Source organism: Phyllosticta citriasiana, assembly GCF_038021145.1.
Source record: "Phyllosticta citriasiana strain CBS 120426 chromosome Unknown IWZ02scaffold_11, whole genome shotgun sequence".
NCBI classification, from domain to species: Eukaryota; Fungi; Ascomycota; class Dothideomycetes; order Botryosphaeriales; family Phyllostictaceae; genus Phyllosticta; species Phyllosticta citriasiana.
In genome coordinates, this window is record NW_027117288.1 from 938,348 (window position 1) to 966,019 (window position 27,672).

General features: G+C 55.9%; 10 protein-coding genes across 10 annotated transcripts; 6 read left to right on the forward strand and 4 right to left on the reverse strand.

Moving 5' to 3' along the window:
* Positions 1-303: 303 nt before the first annotated feature.
* On the forward strand, positions 304-1,603 carry IWZ02DRAFT_51516 (eukaryotic cytochrome b561-domain-containing protein). Its single transcript, XM_066770636.1, has 4 exons — positions 304-477; positions 535-806; positions 877-939; positions 1,019-1,603. The coding sequence occupies exons 2-4, from the start codon at positions 633-635 to the stop codon at positions 1,517-1,519; spliced, it is 738 nt and encodes a 245-aa protein (XP_066620470.1). The 5' UTR covers positions 304-477; positions 535-632; the 3' UTR covers positions 1,520-1,603.
* Positions 1,604-2,081: 478 nt separating this feature from the next.
* Positions 2,082-3,246, reverse strand: IWZ02DRAFT_492855 (putative transcriptional regulator; the record flags this gene model as incomplete). The annotated part of the gene is made up of 2 exons (XM_066769884.1): positions 2,082-2,972; positions 3,031-3,246. The coding sequence occupies 2 exons, from the start codon at positions 3,244-3,246 to the stop codon at positions 2,082-2,084; spliced, it is 1,107 nt and encodes a 368-aa protein (XP_066620471.1).
* An 885-nt stretch (positions 3,247-4,131) lies between these two features.
* On the forward strand, positions 4,132-6,623 carry IWZ02DRAFT_458590 (glycosyl transferase). Its single transcript, XM_066768018.1, has 6 exons — positions 4,132-4,265; positions 4,489-4,912; positions 4,970-5,342; positions 5,393-5,763; positions 5,814-6,153; positions 6,220-6,623. The coding sequence occupies exons 2-6, from the start codon at positions 4,606-4,608 to the stop codon at positions 6,353-6,355; spliced, it is 1,527 nt and encodes a 508-aa protein (XP_066620472.1). The 5' UTR covers positions 4,132-4,265; positions 4,489-4,605; the 3' UTR covers positions 6,356-6,623.
* Positions 6,624-6,729: 106 nt separating this feature from the next.
* On the forward strand, positions 6,730-7,697 carry IWZ02DRAFT_406666 (uncharacterized protein). The gene is made up of 2 exons (XM_066765681.1): positions 6,730-7,008; positions 7,063-7,697. Exons 1-2 carry the CDS (start codon positions 6,889-6,891, stop codon positions 7,627-7,629), a joined length of 687 nt encoding a protein of 228 aa, XP_066620473.1. The 5' UTR covers positions 6,730-6,888; the 3' UTR covers positions 7,630-7,697.
* A 100-nt stretch (positions 7,698-7,797) lies between these two features.
* Positions 7,798-10,848, forward strand: IWZ02DRAFT_501403 (vacuolar import and degradation protein). Its single transcript, XM_066770276.1, has 3 exons — positions 7,798-7,907; positions 7,995-9,580; positions 9,636-10,848. Exons 1-3 carry the CDS (start codon positions 7,889-7,891, stop codon positions 10,455-10,457), a joined length of 2,427 nt encoding a protein of 808 aa, XP_066620474.1. The 5' UTR covers positions 7,798-7,888; the 3' UTR covers positions 10,458-10,848.
* A 126-nt stretch (positions 10,849-10,974) lies between these two features.
* On the forward strand, positions 10,975-13,437 carry IWZ02DRAFT_51998 (amino acid permease, variant). The gene is made up of 9 exons (XM_066770753.1): positions 10,975-11,097; positions 11,164-11,272; positions 11,350-11,524; positions 11,614-11,842; positions 11,915-12,030; positions 12,083-12,212; positions 12,266-12,313; positions 12,370-12,684; positions 12,739-13,437. Exons 1-9 carry the CDS (start codon positions 11,084-11,086, stop codon positions 13,178-13,180), a joined length of 1,578 nt encoding a protein of 525 aa, XP_066620475.1. The 5' UTR covers positions 10,975-11,083; the 3' UTR covers positions 13,181-13,437.
* Positions 13,438-13,693: 256 nt separating this feature from the next.
* On the forward strand, positions 13,694-14,146 carry IWZ02DRAFT_435437 (uncharacterized protein; the record flags this gene model as incomplete). The annotated part of the gene is made up of 1 exon (XM_066766441.1): positions 13,694-14,146. The coding sequence occupies one exon, from the start codon at positions 13,694-13,696 to the stop codon at positions 14,144-14,146; it is 453 nt and encodes a 150-aa protein (XP_066620476.1).
* An 854-nt stretch (positions 14,147-15,000) lies between these two features.
* On the reverse strand, positions 15,001-15,527 carry IWZ02DRAFT_458606 (uncharacterized protein). The gene has a single exon (XM_066768019.1). The coding sequence runs from the start codon at positions 15,337-15,339 to the stop codon at positions 15,007-15,009; it is 333 nt and encodes a 110-aa protein (XP_066620477.1). The 5' UTR covers positions 15,340-15,527; the 3' UTR covers positions 15,001-15,006.
* Positions 15,434-16,948, reverse strand: IWZ02DRAFT_382102 (uncharacterized protein; the record flags this gene model as incomplete). Its single annotated transcript, XM_066765208.1, has 1 exon — positions 15,434-16,948. The coding sequence occupies one exon, from the start codon at positions 16,946-16,948 to the stop codon at positions 15,434-15,436; it is 1,515 nt and encodes a 504-aa protein (XP_066620478.1).
* Positions 16,949-26,629: 9,681 nt separating this feature from the next.
* IWZ02DRAFT_458607 (uncharacterized protein) lies at positions 26,630-27,038 on the reverse strand. The gene has a single exon (XM_066768020.1). The coding sequence runs from the start codon at positions 26,967-26,969 to the stop codon at positions 26,748-26,750; it is 222 nt and encodes a 73-aa protein (XP_066620479.1). The 5' UTR covers positions 26,970-27,038; the 3' UTR covers positions 26,630-26,747.
* Positions 27,039-27,672: the final 634 nt, after the last annotated feature.

Sequence of the window (27,672 nt, forward strand, 5' to 3'; positions counted from 1 at the left end):
GGCCCGCAGTTGGTTGGCTCCATGTCCCCATTCTTCACCCAGCCCAGGCACCGCACCTGTTTACAACACAAATCTCGCTGTCATTGTCGCCGTCGATGTTTGTCGAACGCGCCGGCGTGCAGGCTTTGTCGGGTCAAAGAAACACGGACGGTTGGCCGCGGCAGCTTCTGACGGCTGCATGATTGCTTTTTCCTTCTAGAAGCAGACGACTGACTGCCTGGATTATATGACCCAAACGGAGTCTTGGATGGCTCGACGAAGCCATCATCTGCGGGCCATGCCCCAAGCCTTCTCCTAATCCATCGGGTCGAGCAACGGTGACTGTGAGGGACAGGAGCACGGGATCAATCAGACAAGACCCGGACGACAGCCTCAGCAGCGCGGCCCAATGGACGCAAAGGCGAAACGGGAGCTGACGCAAGAATGCTTTGTAATTGGGCAATCTGCGCCTGCCGTTGGTTCCATTCATTGCTACATGTATGTATGTATGTCGTCAACACCTGTGAAGCTAACTCTAGACATCCGGATCCTTAGGCGTGATTCCGTCCCCGCGTCTACCCCTACCCTACTCTGGACTGCCCTTTAAAGCCCCCCCCGGGGAAGCTCCATCTCACAGCCTCTTCTCATCAATTATGACTTCTGCTACTGGCATCCCGCAAACCAATTCGGCAGCCTCCATGGAGCGCATCGGCGAGGACGAGCCGCTGCTCGGTCGAGCCGGAGATGCGTCGCAACAGCAGGGCAAGCCGCTGCCCTGGAATCTCGTCCTCGGGACGGGCACTGTTGCCCAGGCGGGCATCTGGATTGTTCGTTCAATGACCCTGTCCAATATGTGCGGGTGGGAAAGAGGACAAGACTGACTGAGCCCGATACAAGCTTACCGCAATTGTGTGGTCTGCCATCTTCTCCCACGATCTGATACTCTTCTCGGCCCATCCCGTGCGTACATTTCACACATCCCCTCAAACTCTGTCCTATCTGATGGAAGAGCGTTCGTTGACGGTCGTCGGTCCCCCAGCTCCTCAATTCCGCCGGCATCCTGCTCCTCACTCAGGGCATCTTGATCTTGCAGCCAACACACACGGCCCAACAAAAGCGCCAGGGCACCTACGCGCACTTTGGCTTCAACCAGCTCGGCGTCATTGCCCTCGTCGCCGGCTTGATTGTCATCGAGATCAACAAGGCCCGCGGCGGCCTCGACCACTTTGAGTCCTCGCACGCCATCCTCGGCATCATCACTTATGTCCTGCTCATTATCCAGGCCCTCGTCGGCTTCACCCAGTACTTCACCCCCGGCCTCTGGGGCAGCGTTGACAGCGCAAAGAAGATTTACAAGTATCACCGCATGTCCGGCTACCTCGTCTTACTGCTGGCGCTGGCCACCGTCGCCGCCGCTACCCAGACCGGCTTCAACCTCTCAGCGCTGCACATTCAGCTGTGGGCAGTCCTCGTCGCTGCCGTCCTGACCGTCATTGGCGTGTTTCCCAGAATCAAGAAGCAGAAGCTGGGGCTCAGTTGATGTAGACGCCGGGTCGGATGGGGTGAGCCTGGGTAGGTTGGTCCGAATCACTTTCGAAGGCTATGCGGCAAATTGGGATTTCACGAGCGGTTTTCCGCACGCATGGCGAGTATACCTCTGGCTTTCCATGTACATTTAATTTGACCTGGCTCTGGCCCTTTTTGTTTGATGCTATTACTGCATGACATTCAGACGCTGGTGGCTTTCTGGTTTAGCTATACATCTTTGATGGGGTTTTACTGCAACGCAGGGCGTTGGGTTTCATGGCTCACTTCCAGCCTATATGAATTCTTTCGTTCCGAAGCTGATAATTACCCGCTTCAAGTCTTGACGTCGGGCGCCTGTTGTGAAAGGTCCTGCTTGCCGCCAAATTGCTCCGCGAGCAATTGTCGCGGGGGGGGGGGGGGGGGGGGGGGGGGGGGGGGGGGCTGTCACCATTCAGACGCAACTCGGCTTCACCATCCCGTCGCGAGCCCACAATTCCGAGAGACAATGGCGAGTGACGGCATGATAAACCCCGTCGAGGTTGCGCGTGGTCGTGCGATTCCTGCAGGTCGCAATCTCAATCGCTCTCTTCGCCGTCCTCGTCAATGAGCCCCTCCAAATCTTTGAGGCCTTTGGCAAGCCTCCTACGCGGCCGTCCCTTTGCGTCCGCTTCTTCTGAGTCTGACTGACCCCACTTCTTGTTGCCTTCTTGCACTGCTTCGAGGTCGGCTGCCAGTTCCCTCCTCTCCTTGATCTGCCGTGCCTTTTCGACAGAGTATCGCCCCTCCATGCCTGCGTCCTTCAGCATCGCTTTCAGGTGATTGATTTTCTCCCGGGGCGTGGTGAAAGGCTTCAATTCCTTGCCCCAAACCTTGCGAATTCCACACTTGACCAACCAGCCCTGCAAGCGTTTGATTTCGGCATCTTGGGGGTCGACTTCTTTGTCCTGCTTGGCCTTTATCGCCTTCGCTTTGCCTGGTTTCTTCTCAACTGACGCGCTCTTCTTCTGTCGCTTCGCTTTGGGTGGTGGGGCTTCATCGAGAAGGGACGAGAGTTCACTTTCCGAGTCTGCTGCGTTGTCGTTGGGTTCATTCGATCTTTTTGCGGTCACGTTGGGGCCATCATCGTCTTCATCGTCAGGGCTTTGCTTCTTGACATTGCTCTTGTCTTCCACGTCAGAGCCTGCGTCATTGATTTGGTGGTCGGAGTCGGCAGCTCCCGCCATTGTGTCTTCAGGTGACTTGTGGTCAGGAACATCTTCGTTGCCTGATTCGTCGGATTTGATCGAGACTTTGCGCTTCTTGCGGGCAGCAGGCTTGGGCTGAGCTGGAGCTCTCTTGCGCGGAGCTTTGGCAGGCTGCTCGGTGCTCTTCTTCTGGCCTCTTTTGGGCTTTGGCGGAGCCTTGATCTCGTCGGCAGACGATGCGGCCTCGTCTTTGGGGGCAGCGTGCTGTTCCTCCTGTTGCGACTGCGGCATGTTTTAGTAGTGCGAAATTAAAGGTGGATAGCTTTTCGGAGAAACATACTACTTGATCTGTGATGATGTCCTTGCTACGATCTTTCCATGCCTCTTCGTTCTTGAAGAAATCCTGAGGCAGGTTAAGCATTTCCTCGGCGGCCTTGCGAACGCGTTTGACGGTGAGGCCTTCATGGTTTCCCGAGTCCCAGATTGTGCGCACTGCGTCGCGCAGGCCTTGTTCAAGTTTCAGGCTGGGAGGTGAATCGGACTCGGCGTCAGACATGGTGGCTGCAGCAGATGGAGGGGTCAAGTGGAGATGGAGTGGCGGCGGAGTTGGCGCGGTGAGGCAGACGCGACTTGCGACGGCCGGACGCGTGTGGAGACGGAAGCTAAGATTGGAAGGCGGTGACAGGCAGGACCACTTGCACCGCCACAACAGCAACGACTCGAGCAGGGAGCATTGATTCGGCATGGCAGCTAAGATACCTGTAGGTAGGTAGTTACCATACACAGGGAGCAGCCATTCGATGTGGTGACCGCTCGCAGGGAGCATCCTCCAGGCGTCACGACCAGACCACGTGTAGGAAGCATTCGATTGACATGGCGGCTACTCGCAGGGAGCAGTCGTCCCCAGTAGCGATGTCGCGCAGGGAGTGGTCATTCCATGATGCGGCGACGACTTGGGGTTAGTCGTGGCAGTCGTCGAAGCTAGCGACTAAGCATAGGGAGCTGCTATTTATGTCTTCCTTTGATCACCTCGCAACATTCTGCTACACCACTTTCTCCCTCCCACTACACCGCCCTCGGCTACACCTCGGTTCTTCCTCGTGCGCCACAATCATGCCACACCGTCTTCGGTACAATTTCGGTGTTCTCGATCGTCTTCTGCTTGAACAAGCCACACCGCCTTCGGTAAGTCTTCGGCCCGAATGTGCGCCACAGCGCTGCCCTCAGCATGCGTATCACCTCGAGCAAGCATCCAAATTCACCATCCTTCTTCAATCAACCCATTGGCCTGACCTCAGCCTCTCGTGTGCCACCCAGTGCGACAAGCTGCATCAGGTTTGCTCGCTTCCAACTTTTACACAGGTGGGGAGGCCCAGGCTTCTCTCTGGCCCCATCGCATTCCAATTCCACCGCTGACCCTGGCTCCAGCTGCTGCGGCAAAAAGTGGGCAGCTTGTGCCTGTGCACGTAGCTACGACGTCAGTCACCTTCCGGCCCTCTAGCATTCCCGCTGCGCCTGTTTGTCCAGCACTAACCTTTGGCCAGACAGCACAAGGGATTTCACCCACGACTGCAGGTACGCTCTCGAGTTTTGCGCCCTTCCTTTCTTCCGCCCAGAGTCCTATTTCCCACTCCTCTTCCCTCTCCACTTGGCTCTCGATCATCGATCGTCGTAGAAAGCCGGAGAAATTTGCGGAGAACCACTACCAGAGCGCGCCTTCTTCCTTGGCTGGCCCGGTCCTATACTTGCGCCGTCACACCAACGCCTGCTTTGCCATCAATCTCTGACCTCTTCTCAGCTTATTCCCGCCTGGCAGGTGTCCAAACTCCTCATATACCCTCACACCTTTCATTCCGTCCAAAGCCCCTGGGTCATATCTTCCACTCCGTCAAAGAACCACTACTATCCATTCATTATGGCTTCCGCAGCCAACGACAACAAGTCCGAGACTGGACGCCTCTTGCTTGTTTCGAACCGTCTTCCCATTACGATCAAGCGCTCAGACGATGGAAAATATGACATGTCCATGTCATCTGGCGGTCTCGTCAGTGGTCTGAGCGGTCTTGCCAAAACCACCGTCTTCCAGTGGTATGGCTGGCCCGGTCTTGAGGTTCCCGATGAAGAGATGGAAGGTTTGAAGGCTAGGTTGAAGGATGAATACAATGCGCATCCCGTTATGCTCGACGATGACCTGGCCGATGGTCACTACAACGGATTTTCCAGTAAGGATTGCTGCTTCGCAAATGTCCAGAGCCCCTACTGACGTAGCCATCATTCAGACTCCATCATGTGGCCCCTCTTCCACTATCATCCCGGTGAAATCACGTTTGACGAGTCTGCTTGGAACGCCTACACCGAAGCCAACCGCCTCTTCGCCAAGACTGTTGCTGCCGACGTCCAGGACGGTGACCTCGTCTGGGTCCATGACTACCACCTGATGTTGCTTCCAGCCATGCTCCGCGAGGAAATTGGCAACACCAAGAAGAATGTCAAGCTCGGTTTCTTCCTGCACACGCCCTTCCCCAGCAGCGAGATCTACCGCATCTTGCCAGTCCGCAACGAGATCCTGCTCGGTGTCCTTCACTGCGATCTCATCGGATTCCACACCTATGACTACGCCCGTCACTTCTTGAGCAGTTGCTCTAGGATCCTGTACGTTCATTTCCATTATTTGAGGATTTTCTCCAGCTAACTGGACGTAGTGGACTCGCTACTACCCCCAACGGTGTCGAATTCCAGGGCAAGGTTGTCACCGTCGGCGCTTTCCCAATCGGAATCGACCCTGAAAAGTTCGAGGACGGTCTCAAGAAACCCAAGGTTCAGGAGCGCATTGCTGTTCTCGAGAACAAGTTCAAGGGCGTCAAGCTCATTGTCGGCGTTGACCGTCTCGACTACATCAAGGGTGTCCCTCAGAAGCTCCACGCTCTCGAGGTTTTCCTGACCGAGCATCCCGAGTGGATTGGCAAGGTTGTTCTCGTTCAGGTGGCTGTTCCCAGCCGTCAGGATGTCGAGGAATACCAGAACCTCCGAGCCGTTGTCAATGAGCTTGTCGGTAGAATCAACGGCAAATTCGGTAAGTCCGGGATGCACTACTCGCAGATACATTCCTTGCTAATGATACAGGAACCATCGAATTCATGCCAATCCACTTTATGCACAAGTCGGTCGCCTTCGACGAGCTCATCGCTCTCTACGCCGTCTCCGACGTCTGCTTGGTCTCTTCGACGCGTGATGGTATGAACCTCGTTTCTTACGAGTACATTGCCTGCCAGCAGAAGCGCCACGGCTCCATGATCATGTCCGAGTTTGCTGGCGCTGCCCAGAGTCTCAACGGCAGCATCATTGTGAACCCGTGGAATACTGAAGAGCTGGCTGACGCCATCCACGACTCGGTCACCATGGGCGCCGAGCAGCGCGCCCTCAACTACCAGAAGCTCTCCAAATACGTCAACAAATATACGAGGTAAGCTTTAGACAAAAATTGCCCCTGGAATTTCAAAAAAAAAAAGACTAACGTGTTACTCTCCAGCGCCTGGTGGGGCAAGTCCTTCGTCAGCGAGCTCAACAGGATCTCGGAGCAGGCGGAGAAGAAGTTGAACGTGCGTCGTGAATCGATTCTGGACGTCCCGACCAACACCGACGACGCCGCCTCTACCTCGGCCTGAGGTAACTTGCTAACGATTCGCGGGGAAGAAAAGTTTTCCGGGAGTAAAGGAGCATCATGGATCAACGACGATATGCGGCATGAATGCACGTCGATGATGAGAGATGCGATTGAATGGTTTCATAGGCAGCGGGCCCTTTTTGCTCTTCCAATTCCAATGGACCTAGGGCGCGGTTAGGGCGTCAATATGTCAGGCGTCTACAGATGGGAGTTTCCAGAGTTAGATATCCCCAATTCCACTCATGGCTGGTTAGATGCGAAAGATGTGCATTCATAATATCTGTCAAAATCGTGCCTGGTGATTTGGTTGCAGTCAAGGGCGGCAAGCGCTCGGACCATGATGGCGCGCCGTAGGCGTGGAAAAGTGCCCTGCCGCTCCGCAACATTGCTCCCAAAACGCCGTTCCATCGGCACAACTGGCCACCAAAACCCCCAAGCCTCCAAGTTCTCCAAGTCGCGACGTGTTTCTGCATATTTCCTTTGTCGTCCACCGAATTGGCCCTCTGAGGCTAGCCTAAAAACACACGACACACTATGCCGATTCCCGGCGCCGCATTCCGTCAATTCACAGGCGTCGTTGTCTCTGCCGGCAAGCTTCCCAAGTGCGTCAAGGTCCGCATCGCCGCTCAAAAGTGGGACAAACACATCAAGAAGGTAGGTCCATAGACGTGCAAGACTTGGCTGGGCTCGAGGACTGATTGATTGCAGTATTTCCCTGCGCCGTACCACGTGCTCTGCTCAGACCCAACGCAATCTGTCCAAGAAGGAGATGTCATTCAGTTGCGCAATGGCTTCAGAACCTCTCGCACCATCCGTCACGTTGTAACATCCATCATCTCGCCTTTTGGCACGCCCATCACGGAAAGACCGCCGATCCCCACAGAAGAGGAGCGCCAGGCCCAGCTGCGATACGAGAGATTAAAGCGGGACATTAAGCAGGCTGCGAACGGACGTGTTGCACCAAACCAGCGACTTCGAGACGCAGCGCGACTGGATGGCAACCTCATGCATGCGCTCAAGGTTGCGGAGAAGAAGGGAGAAGAGCCACCCCAAGAAGTGCAGGAGGCGGTCGCCAGGTTAGAAGCAGAAGAGACCAGAATCGCAGAGCTGTGGGAAAAGGAGCAGCCATTCGAGGATGTGGGGGCTGGCTATTGCGACGGGAGGCACTTGTTGTTTGGCCCGTCGGGACCAGAGGCCAGGCGAAGGATCAAGGCGAGAATGAAATGGGGAAACACTGAAGACAAGGTCGCAGAGGGGGAGAAGAAAAAAGCGTAGGAGGGCAATTTGTAGCATTATATGGATGTACAAAGAAATTCAAAGGACGTTTGTACTGTGCCATAGAAGCAATCCCTATGTCCCCAGCCCTGTGGCGCAGCGCCATGTGTGTGTGTGGCGCTGTGTTGACGCCAAGGTTCTTCTTCATGTCTCCCCTCCACCACATCCCTCAGTCGTCTTTCCCGCCTTCGCTCCAAGGACACAGGTAAGGCTGCACCGGCACGCTTTCCGACCACACTCTACCGACCCGCCTGCCGACATGTTTATGCTAAGAAATGGTACAATACTACTTCATCTTTGACCGCTTTCCGGCCCCACCGCCTGCTTGCGTCTCTTTCATGTGCTAATTTGTTTGACCGCCACAGTGAGCAAGTACCTTTTCGGTGATAGTTCCAAGGAATCCATCATCGAGATCCCCCAAGGACAGCTCTACCTCGTTCGCCCTCTTTCCGTCAAGGGCTACTCGGAGCTCATCTTCAAAGACGCTGCTGCCTCCATCCGTCGCACTGGCCAGGAATTCCAGTACCAGCTTGTCATCCAACGCGCATACGAAGAGGGAGAGCGGGAACTGCTTGAGGAAGAAGAGGACCCGGACAACGTCGAGGGCACCGGCATCGAGAAAGACGAGCGAACGTTTTTGCTCGACGAGGCCCTGCGGCTGCGAACAGACGTGCGCTCGACTGGCGAGCAGGTTTTTGCCTGGAAAGATCTTAGTGGAGACGAAGGTGACCTGTGGGAGTTCGTTTGCGACAGCTCCGTCCAGGCTTCAACCATCGCCTCGTTCGAACTTGTTGCGGTCCAGTGCCAGTACGAGAGGAAGTTTCGCAAGAGCCACACCAACGCCTCCGAGCAGGATCTCAAGCAGTTCTACTTTGAGGAAGAGGCTATTCCGGACGCCAGCCCCGTTTCCAGCCCCAGAGTTCGCTCGCCCGTGAACTCGCCTTCTCCAGACTTGGGTCGCTCGAGCTTTAGCCTTGATCAGCCTGCTGCAACGATCGACACCATGGTTTCGAAACCGACTCCTCAGCCCGAGAGCTCCAAAAAGGCCACAACCGCACCTGAATCCCGCCCGCAGCCCAAGTCCCGCGAGGTCCTCTCGCATGAAAAGGCTGAGCTCCACCTTTTTGACTTTGAGTCTGGCGCCTTCATTCTTCAGGATTCGGAGGTGGTTGCGACAGTTTCTGAGATTGGTAACTGGGATTACTGGCTCCACATTGCCAGTGACAAGAAGGAATGGCTGGGCCAGCCTGTAGTCCCCGACATTAACCCCGTGTTCAATTTCGAGTACTTGTCGTTCATCTTCAATCACTACACCGAAGACGGGTCCGCCTTCTCGTGGCTGCTCCGCTTCCACGACCAGGAGACCGAGGAGCGCTTCCAGCAGGGCTTGATGCAAGCTCTATGGGAGCATCTGAACCAAGTCAAGTGGTCAAAAGCCAAAGACGACGAACGCGACTATGTCCTCGAAGCCTTCCAGGATTTGACCGTGAATGATGAAAAGGCGGGCGAAGAAGAGGAGGAGGAAGAGGAGGAGGAAGATGAAGAGGAAGATGAAGAGGACAGGCCTCGTGCAAAGAACTACGAGTCGGACGAGGACGACGAAGAGGATGAGGAGGTCGCCAAGGATGCAGATGGCAATGTCAACTCGCAGCTCGCAGTCGGTTACAAGCACGACAGGTCTTTTGTCGTGAGAGGTTCCAAGATTGGCGTCTTCAAACACACCGACGACAACCATCTCGAGTTCTCCACGAACATCTCCAAGGTTGAGACTCCCAAAGGCAACCTCTTCAGCCCCAAAAAGGTCATGCTTCACATGGAAGATCGCGACATGATTCTTCAAAATCCCGACAACCCCAACTCTCTGTATCGCATGGATCTCGAGCGTGGCCAGGTGGTCGATGAGTGGAAGATCCATGATGACATTCCTGTCGACATTTTCGCTCCCGAGAAGGCAAGTTTCTCACATTCCATGAATCCCAGAAGCCAGATTGCTAATACACAGATAGAAATACTCTCAAATGACCGGAGAGCAAACTTTCCTGGGTCTTTCGCGCAATGCTCTCTACCGCGTGGACCCTCGTCTCTCAGGCAACAAGCTGGTCGACTCGGAGTGGAAGCAATACACTTCCAAGAACGACTTCTCTGCTGCTGCCACGACTGAGAAGGGTTACATCGCGGTGGCGTCGAACAAGGGCGACATTCGCATGTTTGACCGTCTGGGAATCAACGCGAAGACTGCGCTGCCCCAGATTGGTGACCCCATCATTGGCGTCGACGTCTCGGCCGACGGTCGCTGGGTCCTCGCGACCACGAGAACGTACCTGCTCCTGATCGATGCACTCCAGTCCGAAGGCAAGAATGAAGGAAAGCTTGGCTTTGAGAAGGCTTTCCCCAAGGATGCGAAGCCTCAGCCCCGCCGCCTTGCCCTGACTCCCAGCCATGTTGCGCAGTTCCAGCACGAGACCAAGAGCCCAATCTCGTTCACCCCAGCTCGCTTCAACGCAGGCGTTGAAAGCGAGGAAACGAATATCATCACGGCAAGCGGACCGTTCGTCATTACTTGGAGCCTCAAGAAGGTCTTGGCCGGCCGGAAGGACCCGTATAGCATCAAGCGCTACAGCGAGGAGGTCAAGGCAGACAACTTCCGCTTTGGATCGGACAAGAATGTCATTGTCGCTCTCCCCAACGAAGTCGACATGGTGAACAGGCGCGCTTTGCGCCGGCCCACGCGCGAGAGCATTGCCATGCCGAGCCGCATTGGTACTCCTAAGAGGGCCACCCGCGGAAGCTATCTCTCTCGCAACGAAATCGTCAACAGCCCCTACTAAGAGGGACGCAAATGCCAGTCGAACTCTTTCTTCTGGTTCTAGGATTGGCTGACGAATGCATGCTCGATGGACGGACTCTTTCTTTCACTGGTCGTTTTCTGGCTGAGTGCGAATTTGGGGTTTTCAGGTTGGGAACATGAACTCTGATGGGCGTTGAATTGATATCCCAGCACGGTGCACTCTTTGCTTTAGTAACTCATAACGGAGGTCGCTTCAAACGTCGATGATTTTTGAGACCGTACGACTATGGAATCTCCAAGGCCGCCCCTGTTTGATTGAAACGATTCCATCTCGGTTGCTTTTTTTGACAACCTGTCATATCCAAGTATAATCTGTATGACGAATGCTCTCTTGTTTGATGTCAAATTGGAAGAGCACCTTCTGACGGCAAAACTTTGTTTGCACATGCATGTTTCAGTAATGCCGCACACCGCCTTGGAGCTGCAGGTGTTTCAAGGTTCCTATCACCAGGTCACGCGTCCTTTGAATCTCCCCTCACTGTCATCGTCATCATGCTTTTAACCCTTTTCCAATGTTGTCGCCAATTTGTTTTGCGATTGCTGCAATAGCCCTCGCAGACTGCCCGTTCTTGCATTGATTCTCTAGTCAATCACTCTCCAGTCCATATGGCTGCTTTTTTGTAGGTTTTTTCTACGCCCTTATCGTCTCGTTGAAATGATTTAGACTTACGCAAAAACAAAGCCAGCCCGAAGACAAAAATTCAGACCCCAAGTTTACGTTGGAGCAGCCTGCCCATCATGGCCACCATTGAAGACGATGATGAACGGCTCCTCGTGCGCATGGGATACGCCCAGGTGCGTACCAGCTACCTTTGAAAGTGCAATCATCCAACCATGTCGAACCCATCTCACACGGCCCACCCACCCAAAAGGAGCTCCGCCGCGAATTCACCAAGTGGTCGACCGTATCGTACGCCATTTCCATCCTCGGGGTGCTCGGTTCCGTGCCCGCGACGTTCGGCAGCCCGATCACGGCGGGCGGACCTGGCACGGCCGTGTGGGCGTGGTTCATTGGGAGCACCATGGCCATGTGCATCGCAAGCTCTGGTGCGGCCCCTCACCATCTCCCTGTCTCATTTCATTTCTTTGATTGTCTTGATAGTTGGCTAACGATGCCGTGGTGTCTTTGCGTGCAGTGGCCGAACTGGTGTCGGCGTATCCCACCGCCGGCGGCATGTATTTCGTTGCAAAGCACGTCGTGTCGGCCGAGCACGTCGCCATTTGGGCTTGGGTCATTGGGTGGAGCAATTTCCTCGGGCAAGCCGCCGGCGTGGCCAGTTTGGCGTATTCGGTCGCGCAGATGGTGCTGGCTGCGGCTGTCATGACGTCCAGCCAGCGTACGGATGGCACGTATTCATTTGCGCCGTATGCATGCGCTTCTATCTCGGGCTGTGAGTTTCTTGAATACTGTTATTTCTAACTTGTACTGGAGTCTAGGAGTGCGCTGCAGACGGTTCTGCTTGCCATTTTGGTGCTGTGCCTTTTTGGCGTCATTTGCTCCTTGACTACGAGGGCCCTCCATCGGATTGTGCTGTGTTTTGCTCCGATAAACGGTGAGTTTTCGCAGCGCGAGGGCTTTCCACGAGGTGCTGAGAAGGTCTTTAGTTTTGGCATCAGTCAGCATTTGCATAGCGCTTCTTGTCTTGACACCGGACAAGCAGAGCGCGAAGTGGGTCTTCACAGAAGTGACGGACGGCTCTGGATGGGGTAACCGGGGCTTTTCATTTCTACTGGGGTACCTTAATTTCTCCTCAATATTTGACGCTTTTGGCTGACGATCTGTCTGAGCTTTCTCTCCGTGGCATGGACCATGACTGACTATGACGGGACAACGCAGTGAGTCCCAATATTCTTACAAAAACAATATTCAAAGCTTCACTGATCAAAGGAAGCATGTCTGAAGAGACTCACGACGCGGCCCTCCGCGGTCCCATCGCGATACGACTAGCGATACTGGTCTCCGGTCTAGTTGGCTGGATGTTGACCGTGACGTTCTGCTTCTGCCTCACCGAGTACGACTCGATCCTCAACACAGCGACGGGTCTACCGGTAGCGCAAATCTTTCTCAACGCCGGTGGACGGACTGGCGGGACGGTAATGTGGTTCTTCGTCATCCTGATCCAGTTCTTCACGGGCTGTTCGGCCATGCTCGCAAACGCGCGCATGACGTACGCCTTTGCGCGCGACAACGGGCTGCCGTTCTCCGAGTAGGTTTTCGTAAAAGAACCCCAGAGGCTCAAGAGTATTCTAAGACGACGCAGAAATTGGAGCAAAATCAACACGCACACGGGCACCCCGGTCAACGCCGTGTGGCTCGTCGTCGCCTTCTGCACCTGCCTCGACCTGATCGGTATCGGCAGCACGCGCACCATCTACTCCATCTTCAACATCACGGCGCCGGCGCTCGACCTCAGCTACGTGGCCGTCATCGTCGCGCGCCGCGTCTACGAGCACCGCTTGCCTTTCGTCGAAGGGCCCTACACCATGGGTCGTTGGAGCAAGCCTGTCAATGCTGTTGCTTGCTCTTGGGTTCTGTTTATTAGTGTCATTCTCTTCTTTCCGGCGTCGTGGCCGGTCAACAAGGAGAACATGAATTACGCTGTTTGTGTTGCCGCTGCAATTGCGCTGTTTAGTTTTGGATGGTGGTGGATCAGTGCTCATAAGCATTTTCAATGCCGTCGTTCTCTGTTGCTCGAGGAGTGACCCGTGAGGGATGAGGCACTGAAAAGTCGTCTCCGCCGACAGGTTCGCTCTCAAGAATCAAGAGGAGTAGTAAAGAGCAAGTGCCCAGGGAAGCCGAGCAAGAGAGTGGAAGGGCAAAGTCACGGAAGATGGACCTGCGAAAATTCTGCGACAACTATCCCGACCGCGACATCTCAATAAGATGATGTCTTTTGTATCAAAGCTCTTGGCCTGGCAAGGAGATCGACTGCTTCCCCTGGGCTATCCTCTCTTCGTTCGTTTCACTCCTTGGTACCGTTCGAAGCTCAAGCTTTTCACTGTTCGTCCAAACTTGGCTCAGGTACACGTATCAGTACGTCAACAGGTGTTCAACAGGAGGGTGAAATTTTACGGAAGCGATCCAAACTCCACATCCCCAACGAACAAGGCTCCCATGAACATAAAAACCGCCGAGTAGCAGCACCCCCGTCCCTCAGACCTTCACAAACCAAACCTTTCTGTCGTGGTACCAGCTCGAATTTGCACTCTCTCGCCATGCCGCCTCGTTTCTGGCTCCGCGCCATCATCCTCATAACCGCCGCCACGGTGTTCATCTCGACACTGGACGCCTTCACAAGATTAGCTGTGCACTTCATGCCACATCATCGCGTATATCCCACGGCCATCAGTAACGCCGCCAACACACCCGCTGCGGCCGCCATTCCAACACACCGCCCGATATTTGACATCAAGATCAACGACGGCAAGGCAGCGCTGAACCCGACGCGCGATGACAACAGCGCCACCGGAAAGGCGCTTCCGAAGCTGTTGCGCGAGCAACGAGGAAAGCAGCAGCAGCCCCGGCCGGCCGTGGGACTGATGCAACTGCGCGGCCGGCTGCGCAAGTGGCGAGATCAGACGCTGAAGACGTCGCTGCAGCGCCTGCGGATCGCCGAGTGGAACGCCAAGACCAAGACACTGGAGAAGATGGGCAAGGTGCAGGATTAGAAGGGCGAAAAAGAGGTGTTGGGCAAGGTGATGGGAGGAGGAGGGCGGCCGCCATTGATGAAGTCGTCTGGGGACAAACCGCTTAGGATCTTTCGTGGGCGAAGGAAGATGAGGGCATATTAGGATGGCGATGGTGATAATGGTGATGAGGTTAAGGATGTTGCTGGAAATCTTGGGTGACCGGACGAGCTGCCAAAGCGGCCGTTGAAAATATCAGAGAACAAGATCAAGGATGTCGGCGATAGCGTCAAGGCACATCGCCCTGGACGTGAGCGTCGTTCCTGGAACTCGGGTAGTATTTTCTGAGCAATCGCTGCTTTGCTTCTGCTCCTTTTCCTCTGATTTTCTCTATTAGCCGTCTTTTATCGAAAGCAACAGCCTTCGCCGCGATCGACCAGTCATTGCGTCTTTTTCGCAGTCACTTGGCTAGACCGAAGGAACCTCTCGTCTGGCACTTCGATGGGATGCAAAGGCACATGTCGGCGTGTATCAAGGAGCAGTCGGAGCAGTCGGAGCAGTCATGGAAAATGTTGGATAAAGTTGCTGCCAGAGTTGGTGGCTTTTACAAACGGTTCGCCCTCGTTTCGCATGGGTTGGAGGGAGGACTTGTCGCCGCCCCCAGCTGGAAATGAATGTCGTTGGAGCAATAGAGGGAGGCTTATTTTCAACCAATTGATCATCTCACAAGCCATCCCTCGACGAGTCTTGCAACTTCTTCGATGAGCATATCAAAGTCTCTACCCGCCTTCTACCACACCTTACCTCTCATTAAGTTTACTTCTCGGAAATTAATCAACATTGCCGTACATATTCAGGCACAGCCTTGAAGCGCAAGACAAACCCGTCATAGTGGTGGTGGTTCAGATCGTCATAATTGCTACCTCATGCTTGTTATGTATGTATGATATGTCCAATACCCCAGTAACCATCAAGTGTTTATGTGTCTGCTGTGCAGATTTTGATACCGCCTGCAAGCCATGCATATCTGTATGCTCGCTCGCTTGCTTCCTTCGTTTTGTACCATCCATCCACCAGCAAAGGCCAAATACCACGTCGTTCCGCGCTCCATATCCCAAAGGAGAGGCATCAAGGTCATTACAAATGAATAATAGTGAGAAGAGTGAAAAGAAGCCGTATGAAGAAGAATAAGAAGAAGAAGAAGAAGAACAAGAAGGAGAAAAAATCAGACCCATAAGAGAAGGAGGAGGAAAATACCCCACACAAAGGAGCAGAATCAAAAACGCCCATATCGCACGACTAGCAATCCAGACGCCAAACGCCAGCTGCCTAGAAACCCCCTTCAAAGTCGACAACGCTCCTGGCGGCGCCGCCCTCGTCGGCCGGCAGCGCACTCGCGCGGCTGGCGTTGCCCGCGCTGCGGCGGTCGTCAATCTCCATGGCGCCGCTGAGGACGCGGACGACCTTGCGGTCGCGCGACGTCTTGGCCGTGAGGACCTGCGCGGGGCAGACGACGATTTCGTCCTCGCCGTCGCCGAGGTCGTCGCCCTTCTTGACGACGAGCGGGAACAGGACGATTTTGACCACGGCGTGCGCAGCTTCGAGATCCGCGTTGGACGTACTTTCGCCGGAGCGCTCGTTCATTAGCGACGCTTTGAAGTGCACTTTGCGCAGCAGGTCGCCGTGCTTGTCGTACTCGGGTTGCAACGGCGGCAGCATGATGTATTCGGCGCGCTGCGTGCGCATTTCGATGGACAGATCGACCGCTTGGCGCATGACATTGCGCAGCGAGTCGAGCACCTTGTCGACAAGGTTGGAGGGTGGTGGGAGTAGCGCTGACAGTGTGTTGTAAATCTCTTGCACCACGGCCTCTGTGTCTTGCGAGCGTTGGTATTCATAGTTGTCGCGGCGCGAAAGCAGCGTCAGTGTGATGGCGCGCCATTGTGCCACGGCCCGTGCTGGTCCAACCTCCGATAGCTGCTTCTCCAGCGCCTTGAGTTTTTGGCGCTGCTCGCGGTCCATTCCAAACAGGTACCGCGTGAAGACGTACTCCCAAATCATGGTCATGACGACAGACATGAAGACGTCGCGCCGCCGGACGCGGTCTGCGAGTAGCATGTCGACGTCAGTGCCGTCGAGAATGGCATTGTCGAGCCGCGTCTCAATCTTCTCATCCCTCACTTCTGAGGATAGGCGGCAAGCTCTGGTGTCTGAAAACTTGGAGAAGCGGAGCACCCACTGCTGCACATGTTGGCAAAGCTGCTGGCAAGCCTGATCGAAATAGTCCTCGTCTCTGAACACGAGGAACGTCTCGCCTTGCTTGGATCCAAGAATCTGCTGCTGCAGCGTCTTGATTTGCTCCGTCGCATCCGCAAGTTCGCCGTGCAGGCGCGCAATCTCGGCTTCTTTTTCTCTCAGGCGAAGGTTGACCTCATCGCGTACGACACCCTCGACACCGGCCTGGAGATGTCGGTACTGTTGCTGAAGGAGATCGAGGTCGGCCGTGGTCTGCTCGTACTGTTCCTGAGCTTGCTGCGTCTCGGCCTGCAGCGTAGCATAGCGCTGGTTGGTATCCTCGGTGAGATTCTTGTTGGCAGCAGCGAGAGAAGCATTGACTTCGGTGAGACGGGCAATCTCCTCTCTCAAACTGGCCAGCGTGTGGTTGATGGACTCGATCTCAGCGTCCTTGGCGTGCAGCTCTTCATCACGTGCCTGGACGGCCTCGGCTATCTGCCGATCCGTCGAGTCGCGCTGGTGGTCCTCCGCCCTCGCTTTGGCATCCTGCAGCAGGCGGTTTTCAGAAACAAGTTGGTCGAGCCGTGTCTCGAGGTCCATGATGTGCATGCTCTGGCGCTTGCGGATGCTCGGCGGCTTCGACGGTGACAGAGGCGTATCCGGTGCATCGCCCCAGCCCTCCTGCAGAGAATACAAGTCAGCCATTGGAATTCATTGACAAATAAAGCAGCAAGGACACGTACAAATTCCTCATTCATACTCAGGGCCCGCGCCTTGCCCTTGTCGTGGACGCGGTCGTATGTTGACGGGCCGGCAGTGGCGGTGGTTGCTGAGGGAGCGGCGGCCTGAGCGTTCGAGTGCGTCAACACCTTCGCCTCGGCAAGCAGACTTGCCGTCCTCAAGTCACCTGACATGGCCCTGTTGATTCGCCGCAGGGGAGGCGTCGCTGATCGCTGGCTGAGGGCGCTTCCTGCAGGTGAGAGCATTTCTGGCGTCTTGATTCTGGCGAATATGCTGCCAAACTCGCCCTTGCTTGCTGCCGACAGGTCACTTTGCCCGCTCGGCGACCGCCGTCCTCCCAAAACTGCCACATCACTGCCGACACTTGCACCGCGTGCGCGACCAATCTCTTTCTCTGGCTGCTTTCCTGACCAGATTTTCTTGGGCGGTCCATGATCGTCGCTCGGGAGTCGTGGAGAGGCCTCCATGTCCTCCGTGTCCGATCGGCGCATGGATTTGAGTCCATGCTCGGGCATCCCTACGTCAGACAAAGGTCTGCCTTTTTTGGCCAAGGGAGACTCCTCCGGGCTGTGCTCCCTGATCGTCTCCAGAGGCTGTGGTGACCACATTCTAGGAGGAGTCAAGCTTGGAGGTGGCTTATCGGCAGACCTGGGAACGCCGTCGCCAAAAATGGACACATACGGCTGGTTAGTTTCTGGCGGCACCGTGATAGGCTCCGTAACGTGCTGAGGAAAAGATCGTGCAGTGCTGCCAGTTCCAGGCGTCTCAGCTTGCCCTCGAGGCTCCACGGGCATCTCGCTAGTAGACCCTGGTGACTGAAACAGTGCCGATGACCGCTGCTTGGTGGTCGTGATTGACTCCGTCGGAGACGACGCTGCTGTGTTTTCCTCAGGAATGGACGACGGCGCCGGACCCTCAGTCTGACGACCTTCGACCTCAGGAACCGGCTCGAGAAATTGTCCTGCACCATGTGCCGACTCTCTTCTTGAGTCATCATGATACCCACTGTCTCGCCCAGCGTCATGGAAGGGGTCGACGCTCATGGGAGGCGTGTCGTTCAACGTCACCGCGCTGTCACGGACAAGAGTGTTCCAGTTCGATTGAATCGGTTGCGTAAGTCTGACCGTGTTGTTGTCCGGCTTGAATGGCGACGGCTTCCGCTCTGGGACATCTTGTTCTTGGTCATTTCGAGGCGACGGCACGCGCCGTTTGACTCGCTCCAGGCCGGGGAACAGGTGCGATAGCTTGCTTGGAGTCGGTGGCGAGAATGACCTCTCCTCAGGCGTGATCTGGCCTTCCCCGAAGACCTTAGGCGGATCGACTTGGTTGGATGCCATGTCAGTGTCGGACTTGCTTCCAGGTCTTTCGGTCTCCATTCCCTTCTCTCTGTCACCTCCGGGCCACATAGCCGCGAGGCCAGCAGCTCCAACAACAGCAGCCCCAATCGCCGTCGCCTCACCACCCTTTTCAATCATCTCCTCATTTTTCTCCATGCTCGACACCATGTTTCCTTCCTCCTCCATCTGTTCTGCCCAAGACTTGGACGAAGCAGTCCTCATCCCCATCAATCCCAATCCCTCGCCCTTTGATTTCTGAGGCTGCTCATCCTCGCCGAGATTTGGCCGTGGCGGAGGCGGAGGGACATGGAAAGCCGCCGGATGCGCAGCGCCGAACGGGAAGTACTCGGTCATGTGCTCTTCAAACGGGGTGCCAGGATCCGAGAAGGGCTCGTTGTCACCAGGCGTTTCAAAAGGCGTGCCGGCAAAATTGTCGACCTGCGCCTTTGACTTCTCGACATGTTCCCGAGTTTCTTGCAATTCTTTCTCACAAGCAGGTGTCTTACTATTCTTCTTCTTCTTGGGCCTCTTCTGAAAGGGGAAGAATTCGTCCGACACGGCCTCCTTCGCAGAGTCAGGCGAGGGAGTCCGTCTATTGAATGTTGGATCGGCGAGGACAGACGAAAGTGCGGCATCAAAAGCGCCACCTTGCGCCGGCGCCTTCTCTTCAGGTGTTGATTTATTCTCGCTCTGCTCAATCGATGGAGACGTAGCATCTGCACTCTTCTTTTTCCGCGGCCGTGCTGGGATGAACACCTCTTCGGGGTCTGCTTCACCCGTGGAACGAGGGGGGCTCTTGCGCTCAGAAAATGTCAGGTCATTAAGAACGAGATTGGCATCGAGACCGGCGCCTTCCAAGCCGGCTGCGACTGTGGCAGCAAAGTCGATGTCTCGACCTGGTGATTTTGCGCGTTCCCCAGGCGCTTTTGGGCTATTCTTGAAATCGTGCGGCTCGTTGATAGGTTTATCTTGTTCGAAAGTGGAAGCCGGAGTCTCGTGCGGAATTGATTCATGGACAGGCCCCTCGAGATTTGGGTCAGTTTCGCGCATGCCAGTCACCTCATGCTGTGATGAAAGTGACTCTCCGCGCTGATCTGGCTTAGAAAACTCGACAAGAGGTTCTCTCGGAGTAGGAGATCTAGCACGAGGGAAGTTATCCGCATCGGACACATCCAAAACCTCGCCAAGCGACCTCTCAGGTGCCGGATCAGCACAATCTCGAGTAAGCCCAAAAGTCGTAGGCTCGCCAAATGCCGCCCCTCCCGTCTCCTTAGTCGTGGAAAAGTACTCAACCGCAGCCATCAAATCGCCCTCATGGGGAGGCATGGGCGGTGAAGCAGCACCCCGGTTCTTCTTCGCCTTTCTCTTCTCCTTTTTGATCTTCTTGGCCGGTGCGGCCCACTCATCCTCGGCCGTGGCCGCGGCAGCTTGTGGTGATTGAGGTTGCGCGCTTTCGGCCTCAGCTGGAGGCTCCGTGGCCGGCTCACGAGTGAGGAGAGGCTCCGTGTCAGTTGCATTTTGGGACGAATCGAGGGGCGCGTAGTCAGCGAGCGATGCCTGCAGCTTGTTCTTCTTCTTGGCCTTCTTCTTGTCCTTTTTCGATACCTTGGCTGGTGCCAGGACTGGATTGAAGTCGGAGTCGTCGGCTGGGGTGGAAGCTTCTGCAGTCGAAGGTTGATCGATGATGGGCTCTGCTAAAGGTGAAGCAGATCTTTGGTTGGACACATTCTCAGTGATGGAAATGGATCTCGGCTCGTCGAACTCCGCAGCGAGCTTCTCGTCCAGAGAGGCCTCTTGTACAGCTTGGGAAGCTGCGGCGTACTTGAGCACGTCGCTTGGGTTGATGAACTCTTCCACAGGACTAGTAGCGCCTCTCTCGGGCTCGACCGGGTGCTGGTGATGTTCCCGTGGCTGGTCGTCTTTTGACTCTGTGTCCATCGCAGCTGACACGCACTTGAGAACATCATTCGGATCAATGAACTGTTCCTCGCTCGATTCGATTTGCCTCTCGGTATCTTCGAGAGCAGGAGGTGTGCTCGGCGGCGATGATTTTGCCTTTCTGCCCTTCTTTTTCTTTTTCGGGATTGCCCACTCAGCGGCTTCTTCTCGCGGCGAAGTCGTGGCCTCTACACTTTGTTGGAGAGTCGGTTCGTCCAAAGGCTGTGATCTAATTTCATCGTGGGTTATTGTTTTCGTAGGCAATGATGGACTCTCGTCCGTGGGGCCCGCACCCAAGCGATCCTGGCCAAGCTCCGCGACGGGCTTGCTCGCCTCGATGCCCGTCTGCATACTTGCGTCGAGGTCTTGTGAGTCTTGACTGGGCTCAGCAAGAGGAGGTTCGTCTGGCATCTCCGATCCAAGCGCCCCGAATTCTTGCATCGGCGCTCTCTTCCCCTTCTTGCTTTTTTTCTTTTTCTTGCCAGGAAGAGCCCACTCCTCTTCTCCCGCGTCTGTCGGCATCGTGTCTTGACCGCCGGCAGGCAACTCACTAGGCACCTTTCTCATCTGCTCAGGAGTCACCACCTCTTGCTCTGGGAGAACGGGGTCTGAGGGCTCGAAAGATTCTGACACAGGCTGAACGATGGTGGACTCGGGCTCTGGCTCAGGTCCGGCTGGTGGAGAGACGGGAAGGGAAGCTCGTTTTCCCTTCTTGCCCTTCTTGCCCTTTTTCTTGCTGCTAGACAGAGCCCATTCGTCTTCGCCTGCTTCCTCCGGCGGGGCTGTCATGACTTGCTCTTCGTCAAGAGTCTCTTGTGCAGGCGCAACATCTGTTGCGATGGGCGCTTCTTCCTTTGTCACGAGTGACTGGGGATCTGGAGGAAGATCGTCCACAGCCCTAAGAAACTCAGACTCGATGGTGGGCTCGACCGAGGCCGTAGGCTCGACTTGAGACTCAGGTTCAGTCGCGATACCATACTCGGCAGCGATCGAGTCGGAAGCGGCCTCGAGGACCTTGCCCTTCTTCCCCTTCTTACTCTTCTTCCGAACAGGGACAGCCCACTCCTCCTCCCCGGCTTCAACACCGGCATCAGCCATAGCAGCCGACGTATCCCCGGACTTTGTCTGCGCGACGTCCTCAACCGCGGGTTGCGTCGCCGATTCCTCGATCTGTCGATCGAAGGCGGGCTGTTGGACAGTCTCGACGATTTCGGGCTCTCGCTCGCTCGTCACGGGCTCCGGTGCCGGGCTGCCGGGCAAGGAGATTCGTTTGCCTTTCTTCCCTTTCTTGCCTTTCTTCTTCGCGCTCGTCGGCATGGCCCACTCGTCTTCGCCTGCTACTTCTGTCGGCGGTGGTGCAGGCGCAGCCGTGACCTCGGCCTCGGCCTCTTGCTGGGGCGCTGGCTTCTCTAGGATTTGTTCAGTTGGCTGATCGGATGCGAGCGACGCGGAGGGCTCCTTTGTTGATTCAACGATTTGTGGATCTTGCAAAGGCTCGAATAATTCGGCTTGAGGCTCAAGCGGCGGCGAGCTAGGCAAAGAGACACGCTTCCCCTTCTTCCCTTTTTTGCCCTTCTTCTTGCTGACGGGGACAGCCCATTCGTCATCACCAGCGTCCTCAGGCGCAGCGGCCGCGACAGCTCCCGCGGTGGTCTCTTCAACGAGCGGCTGCTCTCGAGATTGGTCAGAGGACGGAGCGGCTAGCGACTCTTGCGCAGGCTCGCTGCTGAGAACGTGAGAAGCAGACTCAGGCTCGACCTCCGGAGGAGTGCTTGGGATGGAGGTCTGTTTCCCTTTCTTTCCCTTGGCCTTTTTGCCCTTTTTCTTGCTGGTTGGCATGGCCCACTCGTCCTCGCCCGCTTCTTCGGGCTCGACGCGCTGATCAGTCGGGAAGGAAGTTGATTGCTGAGTTTCGATATCGAGGTTCTCCAAAGGCTTTTCTGCCGGTTCGACGCCCCCACGGACCAAATTCAAGGGCGCAGGTTCGGTGTGCGCTTCTGCCATAGGTCTTTCGCCTTGACCCGTGTACTCATCAGAGGGACCATCATGCGGCAAGCCCCTCTGATCACGCTCCAGCTTGGCAGCCCAAGCACTTTTCTCTTCCTCGTCTTGCTGTCGCTCGTGTTCCTGCCCCCTCTCCACATTCGCTTCCGTCAAGTCCTCCATAACAGTCTCCAACGGCGCGCCGACGCCCAACGCCTCCAGCTGCTCCTTGGCCGCGAGGACATCTTGATCGCCCTTCTTTTCATCACTGCCTCCTTCCATTTCACGTCCCGCACTTTCAAACGAGCCATCGCGATCAGAAATAAAGTCGTCCCCGCGTTGCAACGAGACGGGGACCGGGCGCTCTGCGCGCACCGGCACCGGTACAGCTTGGCCCATCTCGATCGAGGTCGGCTTCTCCGTCGGCGACCTGACTTCGACCCGCACGGCCTGGCCCATTTCAAGAACTTGGATGGGCGGCGTGTTGACTCCACTGTCTAAAGTCTCGGGCTCAGGCTCGGGCGTCGAGGCCCCTGCTTCCTCCTCTTCAACGGACAGAGGTAATGAGCAAGAGGAGACGGGCTGGGACGTTGGCGTTGGTCCAGCCTCTTCCTTGACAGGTAGAGGCATAGAGAGCGAGGCGACAGGTTCGGACGTCGGTATTGGCCCGGTCATCTCCTCTAGAGACGGAATGAACTCTTCTTTTGCCCTCGGCTCGCCGCGCTTGCGTGCTTTTTGAACTGGCGGTGGGGTGGCAAGGGTGGGAAGGGGAACAGATGGCGCCGCAGTGACGGCCGCGACGGAAGAGGAGCGCTTTTTGCCTTTTTTGCCGGGTGTGGTTGGAGTACCAACATTGGCAGGTGGTGTATCGACCGATCCAGAGGACGGAGTTTGCGATTGTCCGATTGAGAAGGGTTCCTGAACAACAGGCTGTTCGAGATAATTTGGGGGAATGGGGATTTTTTGAGGTTTGAAAGTGGCCGTCGTTTCCTCTTGGCCTCGAGACTCAGAAGGCTGGTCTTGCTGCTGCTCCTTGTAATCACTAGAGGAAGCAGTTTTGACATCACTCTTGTCCTCCTTCATATCCAAATCCCTGTTTTGCTCGCTCTCAATCAACGGCTCACCTTTCTCAACGCGCATCTCGTCATCGCCAACTTCTGGCAGCGGCATTTTGGCGACATTGTCTCTTCCTAGCTCGGCCCTTTCGTCCAACTCGGCGAGACCGCGAGGATGGCTGGCTTGTTCTGTGGCTGAGAAGATTGACTCCATGACGGCCGATGTGATCGGCAATGAGGGCGGCGATACTGGAGGTGAGACTGGGAGAGGGATAGAGGATGCTGTATCTTCAAAAAGTTCGCGCTGTGGGTCGACAGGAATTGATCGTGCATCACCATCGGACTCGTGTCTCGAGAGGTCGTGCTCGAGCTCAAGTGAGGGTTGCCTGGTCACTTGTGCCATGTGGTGGACATATGACGCTTCTTCCAGTGGCGTGGCCGATGATGTATCTACTTCATCGGTAACTGAACGCTCTTCTTTAAGTTCACCAAAACTTGGGTGTGCTTCTTGGAGCATCGCAGGCTCCAAGTCCTGCCGCTGGGTAGCACCCAAGCTCTCAGACACCGCATGGCGCTCGACTTCATCACGCTCGACCCTTCCCTCATCCTGCAGGATAGGCGTTGGCTCCGAATCCAGCAAAACGGATCTCCCAGTCTCGTCTTCCATTTCCTTCGGAGGAGCAGGAGCAGGAGAGTGAGCGCGCGGAGTCCTCTTCCCACCATCACTCTGCCCACGCAGCAACTTAGTCTTCTTCTTCGCCTTACTCTTATCTTTCTTCGACACCTTTGCCGGCGCGAGGACGGGATTCAAGTCAGAGTCATCGGCTGGGCTCGATGGCTCCGCTGCGGTCGGAGGAGGCTCCTCAACAGTCGGTTCTGCCTCGGGGGCTGTTGCAGACGTCTGCTGCTGTTTTTGTTCTTGTTCGTGTGAAGCGGGCAGGGCGCCCGTCGCGGCTGCTGCGCTGACCAGGCCGGGTCCAATCATGGAAGCGTTATCTTGATGCTTGACGTGGATGTCGGCAGGTTGACTCTGTTCCCTCGCGGAGATGGTTGGGTCTGGCTCAACGCACACGGGGGCCTGCGCAGGAACAGGCTCAGGCACAGAAGAAGAGGAAGGTATTGACGGGACATCGGGTTGATCTTCCCGTTCAAGGTAAGCAAAAACGTCTACAGGAGCCTGGACTGGTTGTGAATCCTGGGCGAGAGACTCATCTCGAGAAATGGTCGGTTCCTGTTCACGTCGAGCCTCAGATCGCTGATTGTCATCTAGATCCCCAGGGGCGCCCATGTGTTGCTCCTCGAGGACTTGTGACTCAGGGGGCGGTCGCGGCGAGCGCGAACGGGACCTCTCGTTGCCAGAGCGATGCAGCTCAAGCTCCTCGCGCCAAAGATCCCTATCAACATCCCTATCGTAGCCAGACGACGGACGGAGCGGGTCCTGAGCCTCGAGCGGAGTTGCGGCGCCTGCAATAGGCGTCTCGGACAAGGGGGCATTATCGCCAGCATCCTGTTGGTCCTCATCGTCATTCTTGTCCCCGCTTTTCTCCTTGTCCTTGCCTTTCTTCGATTTGGCCTTGCTTTTGCTCTTAGCCTTGACTTTCGCTTTGCCCTTGCTGTCTCTCGAGAACAAAGCGGGCGGGGCGTGGACTTCTTTTGGCGTCTCCTCTTCCTTCGCAAAGGACTCAGTGGGCTCCTTCGCGGAGTCAGCAGCACTCTCGCCCGCCAGTGCATCGTCGCCTTGGAACCAATCCGCCACAGCATCAGCGGTGTCTCTCTCTCGCCACGCCAGATCGAGCTCCGGGTCGCGAGGTGGCGGGGACGAAGATCGAGGCGGTGATGCAGTGCCCAGTTTCTTCCCCTTCTTCCCCTTCTTGCCTTTCTTGGACGAAGAGCGGCTAAGCAGACCTCCAAACAGTGATGACGCCGGAGATGACTTCTTCGAGGCGGGCGCCCTTTCAGATTGTTGTTCGCTTGGCGGAGCCTGGTTCATTGATGCAGGTTCTTGCGAGTTTGCAAGGGCTGGGGGCTCAACTTCGTCGTCGTCGTCTTGAACCAAAAAGTCAAAGACGTTCGTTGACGCTGGCGCAGGTGCTGTCTCAAAGGACTGGTGCACTGGAGATTCTCGCGAGACTTCCATCATCTCCGGCTGCGCTGCATCCTCGTTCTCTTCCAACGCCGCATCACCATCGCCCGCATCATCGACATTTCTCGCGCTCTGGACACTGGCCTCGCTTCCCCTACGACTACCCGGCAAAGCCGGCAAATCCTCCACAGCGACATCGTCCCAACGCTCGCCTTGTCCTTCGGCCCAAGCCTTCTCGTCTGCTGTCCATCGCTCCTTTCCCCTGACGCCAACGGGGGAGCTCTTGCTTCGGCCCCTCACGCTCTCGACGAGATAGAGGGGGCGAAACTCCTTGCCCGCTGAAACGACGCCAGCGGAGGGCGTCTTCTTGTGCATGTGCATGGACGAAGGGCGGAGGCGGAAGAAGGGGTTAGGAATTGCGGTGGGTGAAGGCATTGGCGAGGCTGTGGTGTGTCGTGAGTGCGTCGGCGTCGGTACGGTGGTTGGAATTGGCGAAGATGCGGCCAAGTCTTGCTGCTGCTGCTGCTGCTGCTGCCATGGATTTTGTGTGTAGAAGCGGTCCTGGAGAGGCGATGCAGACGGCGAAAAGCCGAGATGTTGATGCTCGTCCAATGCTCCGCCCGCTGGAGGGAAAGCGCTGCCGCTGTGATGTGGCTCAACGGGCGACTCCACGGCACTTGTGTTACCACTGACGTTTCTACTCGTTCCAATTCTGAAGCGCAGTGGAATCGCCGTCGCAGAAGGAGAGCGCATGCCTTGGGCTGGACTTTCACCCTGCCTCAACGCCTTCGTGTTGATGCCGAGGCTGGGCGGAGGACTGGTAACGGTCGACTCTTCGACAGCGGCGGAAACGATGTCGGTAGGGGAACCAGGCCGACTAGGAGGAAGCGCCGTAAAAATTGGAAACACCTCGTCAAATTCAGGATCGTTCTCATTGCCGCCCAGGTCGAGCAGGGAGGCGACTGTGGTTGGAGCGTGTTGATGACTTGCCGATGGCATTGGAAACTGCTGAGCGGCGTCTTCGACAGAGGTGTTGATGGGCAGAGGAGGGCTGGTCAAGCTTGCAGGGGCTTCAGGACCTCTTGCCCGACGAAATAAAAAAGATTCCTCTTCTTGTGTCTGCGAGACAAGGTGTGGGCTCGGCTGGGATTGAGGGTAATTATTGAAGCCCGCTGAGCGAGCTGCTGTGGTGGTGGCGGCTGGTGGTGTGGAAGCGTAAATCTGTTTTGAACCAGTACTCAGTATATCCTCGACAGCATCATCAACATAGCTCAAAATTGAAGACGAAGGAAATAGGAAAGATTGCCGTTCTTCATCGTAGACGTGGCCAACGCCGTCATTATCGTCCATCGATGAAGAAAAAGAAGAGCCAACAGCAAAATCAGCTGATGGAGAAATTGACAGTGACTCGTGCCCAACGGTTGGAGAAGCAGAATGAGGGAAAGCAGCAACACGCGATGATGGGTCGTAGTCAAATACCTTGTCGTGTTCATGTTTTTGTTGTTGGGAAGAATTATAGTCCATACCTGAGTCGTCTCGAGCCGATTCCTTCTCGCGTCTGCTGCTGCTGCTGCTACGGTGGTGGCGGCTGCCCGTGGTACTACTCACCCCATCATCCTCTGGGTCGGATGCGTACGAAGACGGCAGCGTGGAGCTTCTATGCTTGCGCCTGCGATGTTTGCGTTCCTCGTCTTCGATACTGCGATCGTCCTTGGACTCGCGGGACACTACGCTCTCCTTTGAGGACCGGCCAAAGAGGGATGAAAAGAGACTGCTTCTCTTCTCCTTCTCCTTTTCACTGTACTTAGCAGGACCGGAAACCACTGACGCGGTATCGTCGTCGTCTCCGCGTTCGCTCTCGCGCTTCGATCGGCGCTTGTGCTTGCGACGCTCCTCGCCAGCGTCTTCCACCCCAGGATCAGATTTTGGGCGTTCTGGGATGGTAGGCTCAACCTCAACACGCTTCTTGTGTTTGTGCTTGCGCCTCAGGTCGTCGTCTTCATCGTCGCGAAACTCGGCCACGACAACGCCCACATCGTCTCTATCAACACCAGAAGAGCGGTGCTTACGATGCTTGTGCTTGCGGTGACCTTCGTCGTCGTATCGACCTTCGGAGACAACCGAGCGCGTGTCTGCATCGCGCGTGCTGTCAGAGCGCTCACTCTCCCGCCGTCGATGATGACGTTGTTTGCGGCG

Coding starts and splice junctions, on each gene's coding strand:
- IWZ02DRAFT_501403 (XM_066770276.1), top strand. Junction 9,581..9,635: donor ACATTTTCGCTCCCGAGAAG/GCAAGTTTCTCA, acceptor ATACACAGATAG/AAATACTCTCAAATGACCGG.
- IWZ02DRAFT_406666 (XM_066765681.1), top strand. CDS start 6,889: ATGCCGATTCCCGGCGCCGCATTCCGTCAATTCACAGGCGTCGTTGTC. Junction 7,009..7,062: donor GGGACAAACACATCAAGAAG/GTAGGTCCATAG, acceptor GATTGATTGCAG/TATTTCCCTGCGCCGTACCA.
- IWZ02DRAFT_51998 (XM_066770753.1), top strand. Junction 11,273..11,349: donor TGCGCATGGGATACGCCCAG/GTGCGTACCAGC, acceptor CCCACCCAAAAG/GAGCTCCGCCGCGAATTCAC. Junction 11,525..11,613: donor CATGTGCATCGCAAGCTCTG/GTGCGGCCCCTC, acceptor CTTTGCGTGCAG/TGGCCGAACTGGTGTCGGCG.
- IWZ02DRAFT_458606 (XM_066768019.1), bottom strand. CDS start 15,339: ATGGGTCTGATTTTTTCTCCTTCTTGTTCTTCTTCTTCTTCTTCTTAT.
- IWZ02DRAFT_51516 (XM_066770636.1), top strand. CDS start 633: ATGACTTCTGCTACTGGCATCCCGCAAACCAATTCGGCAGCCTCCATG. Junction 807..876: donor CCCAGGCGGGCATCTGGATT/GTTCGTTCAATG, acceptor GCCCGATACAAG/CTTACCGCAATTGTGTGGTC. Junction 940..1,018: donor TACTCTTCTCGGCCCATCCC/GTGCGTACATTT, acceptor TCGGTCCCCCAG/CTCCTCAATTCCGCCGGCAT.
- IWZ02DRAFT_458590 (XM_066768018.1), top strand. CDS start 4,606: ATGGCTTCCGCAGCCAACGACAACAAGTCCGAGACTGGACGCCTCTTG. Junction 4,913..4,969: donor TCACTACAACGGATTTTCCA/GTAAGGATTGCT, acceptor GCCATCATTCAG/ACTCCATCATGTGGCCCCTC. Junction 6,154..6,219: donor TACGTCAACAAATATACGAG/GTAAGCTTTAGA, acceptor GTTACTCTCCAG/CGCCTGGTGGGGCAAGTCCT.
- IWZ02DRAFT_458607 (XM_066768020.1), bottom strand. CDS start 26,969: ATGAACACGACAAGGTATTTGACTACGACCCATCATCGCGTGTTGCTG.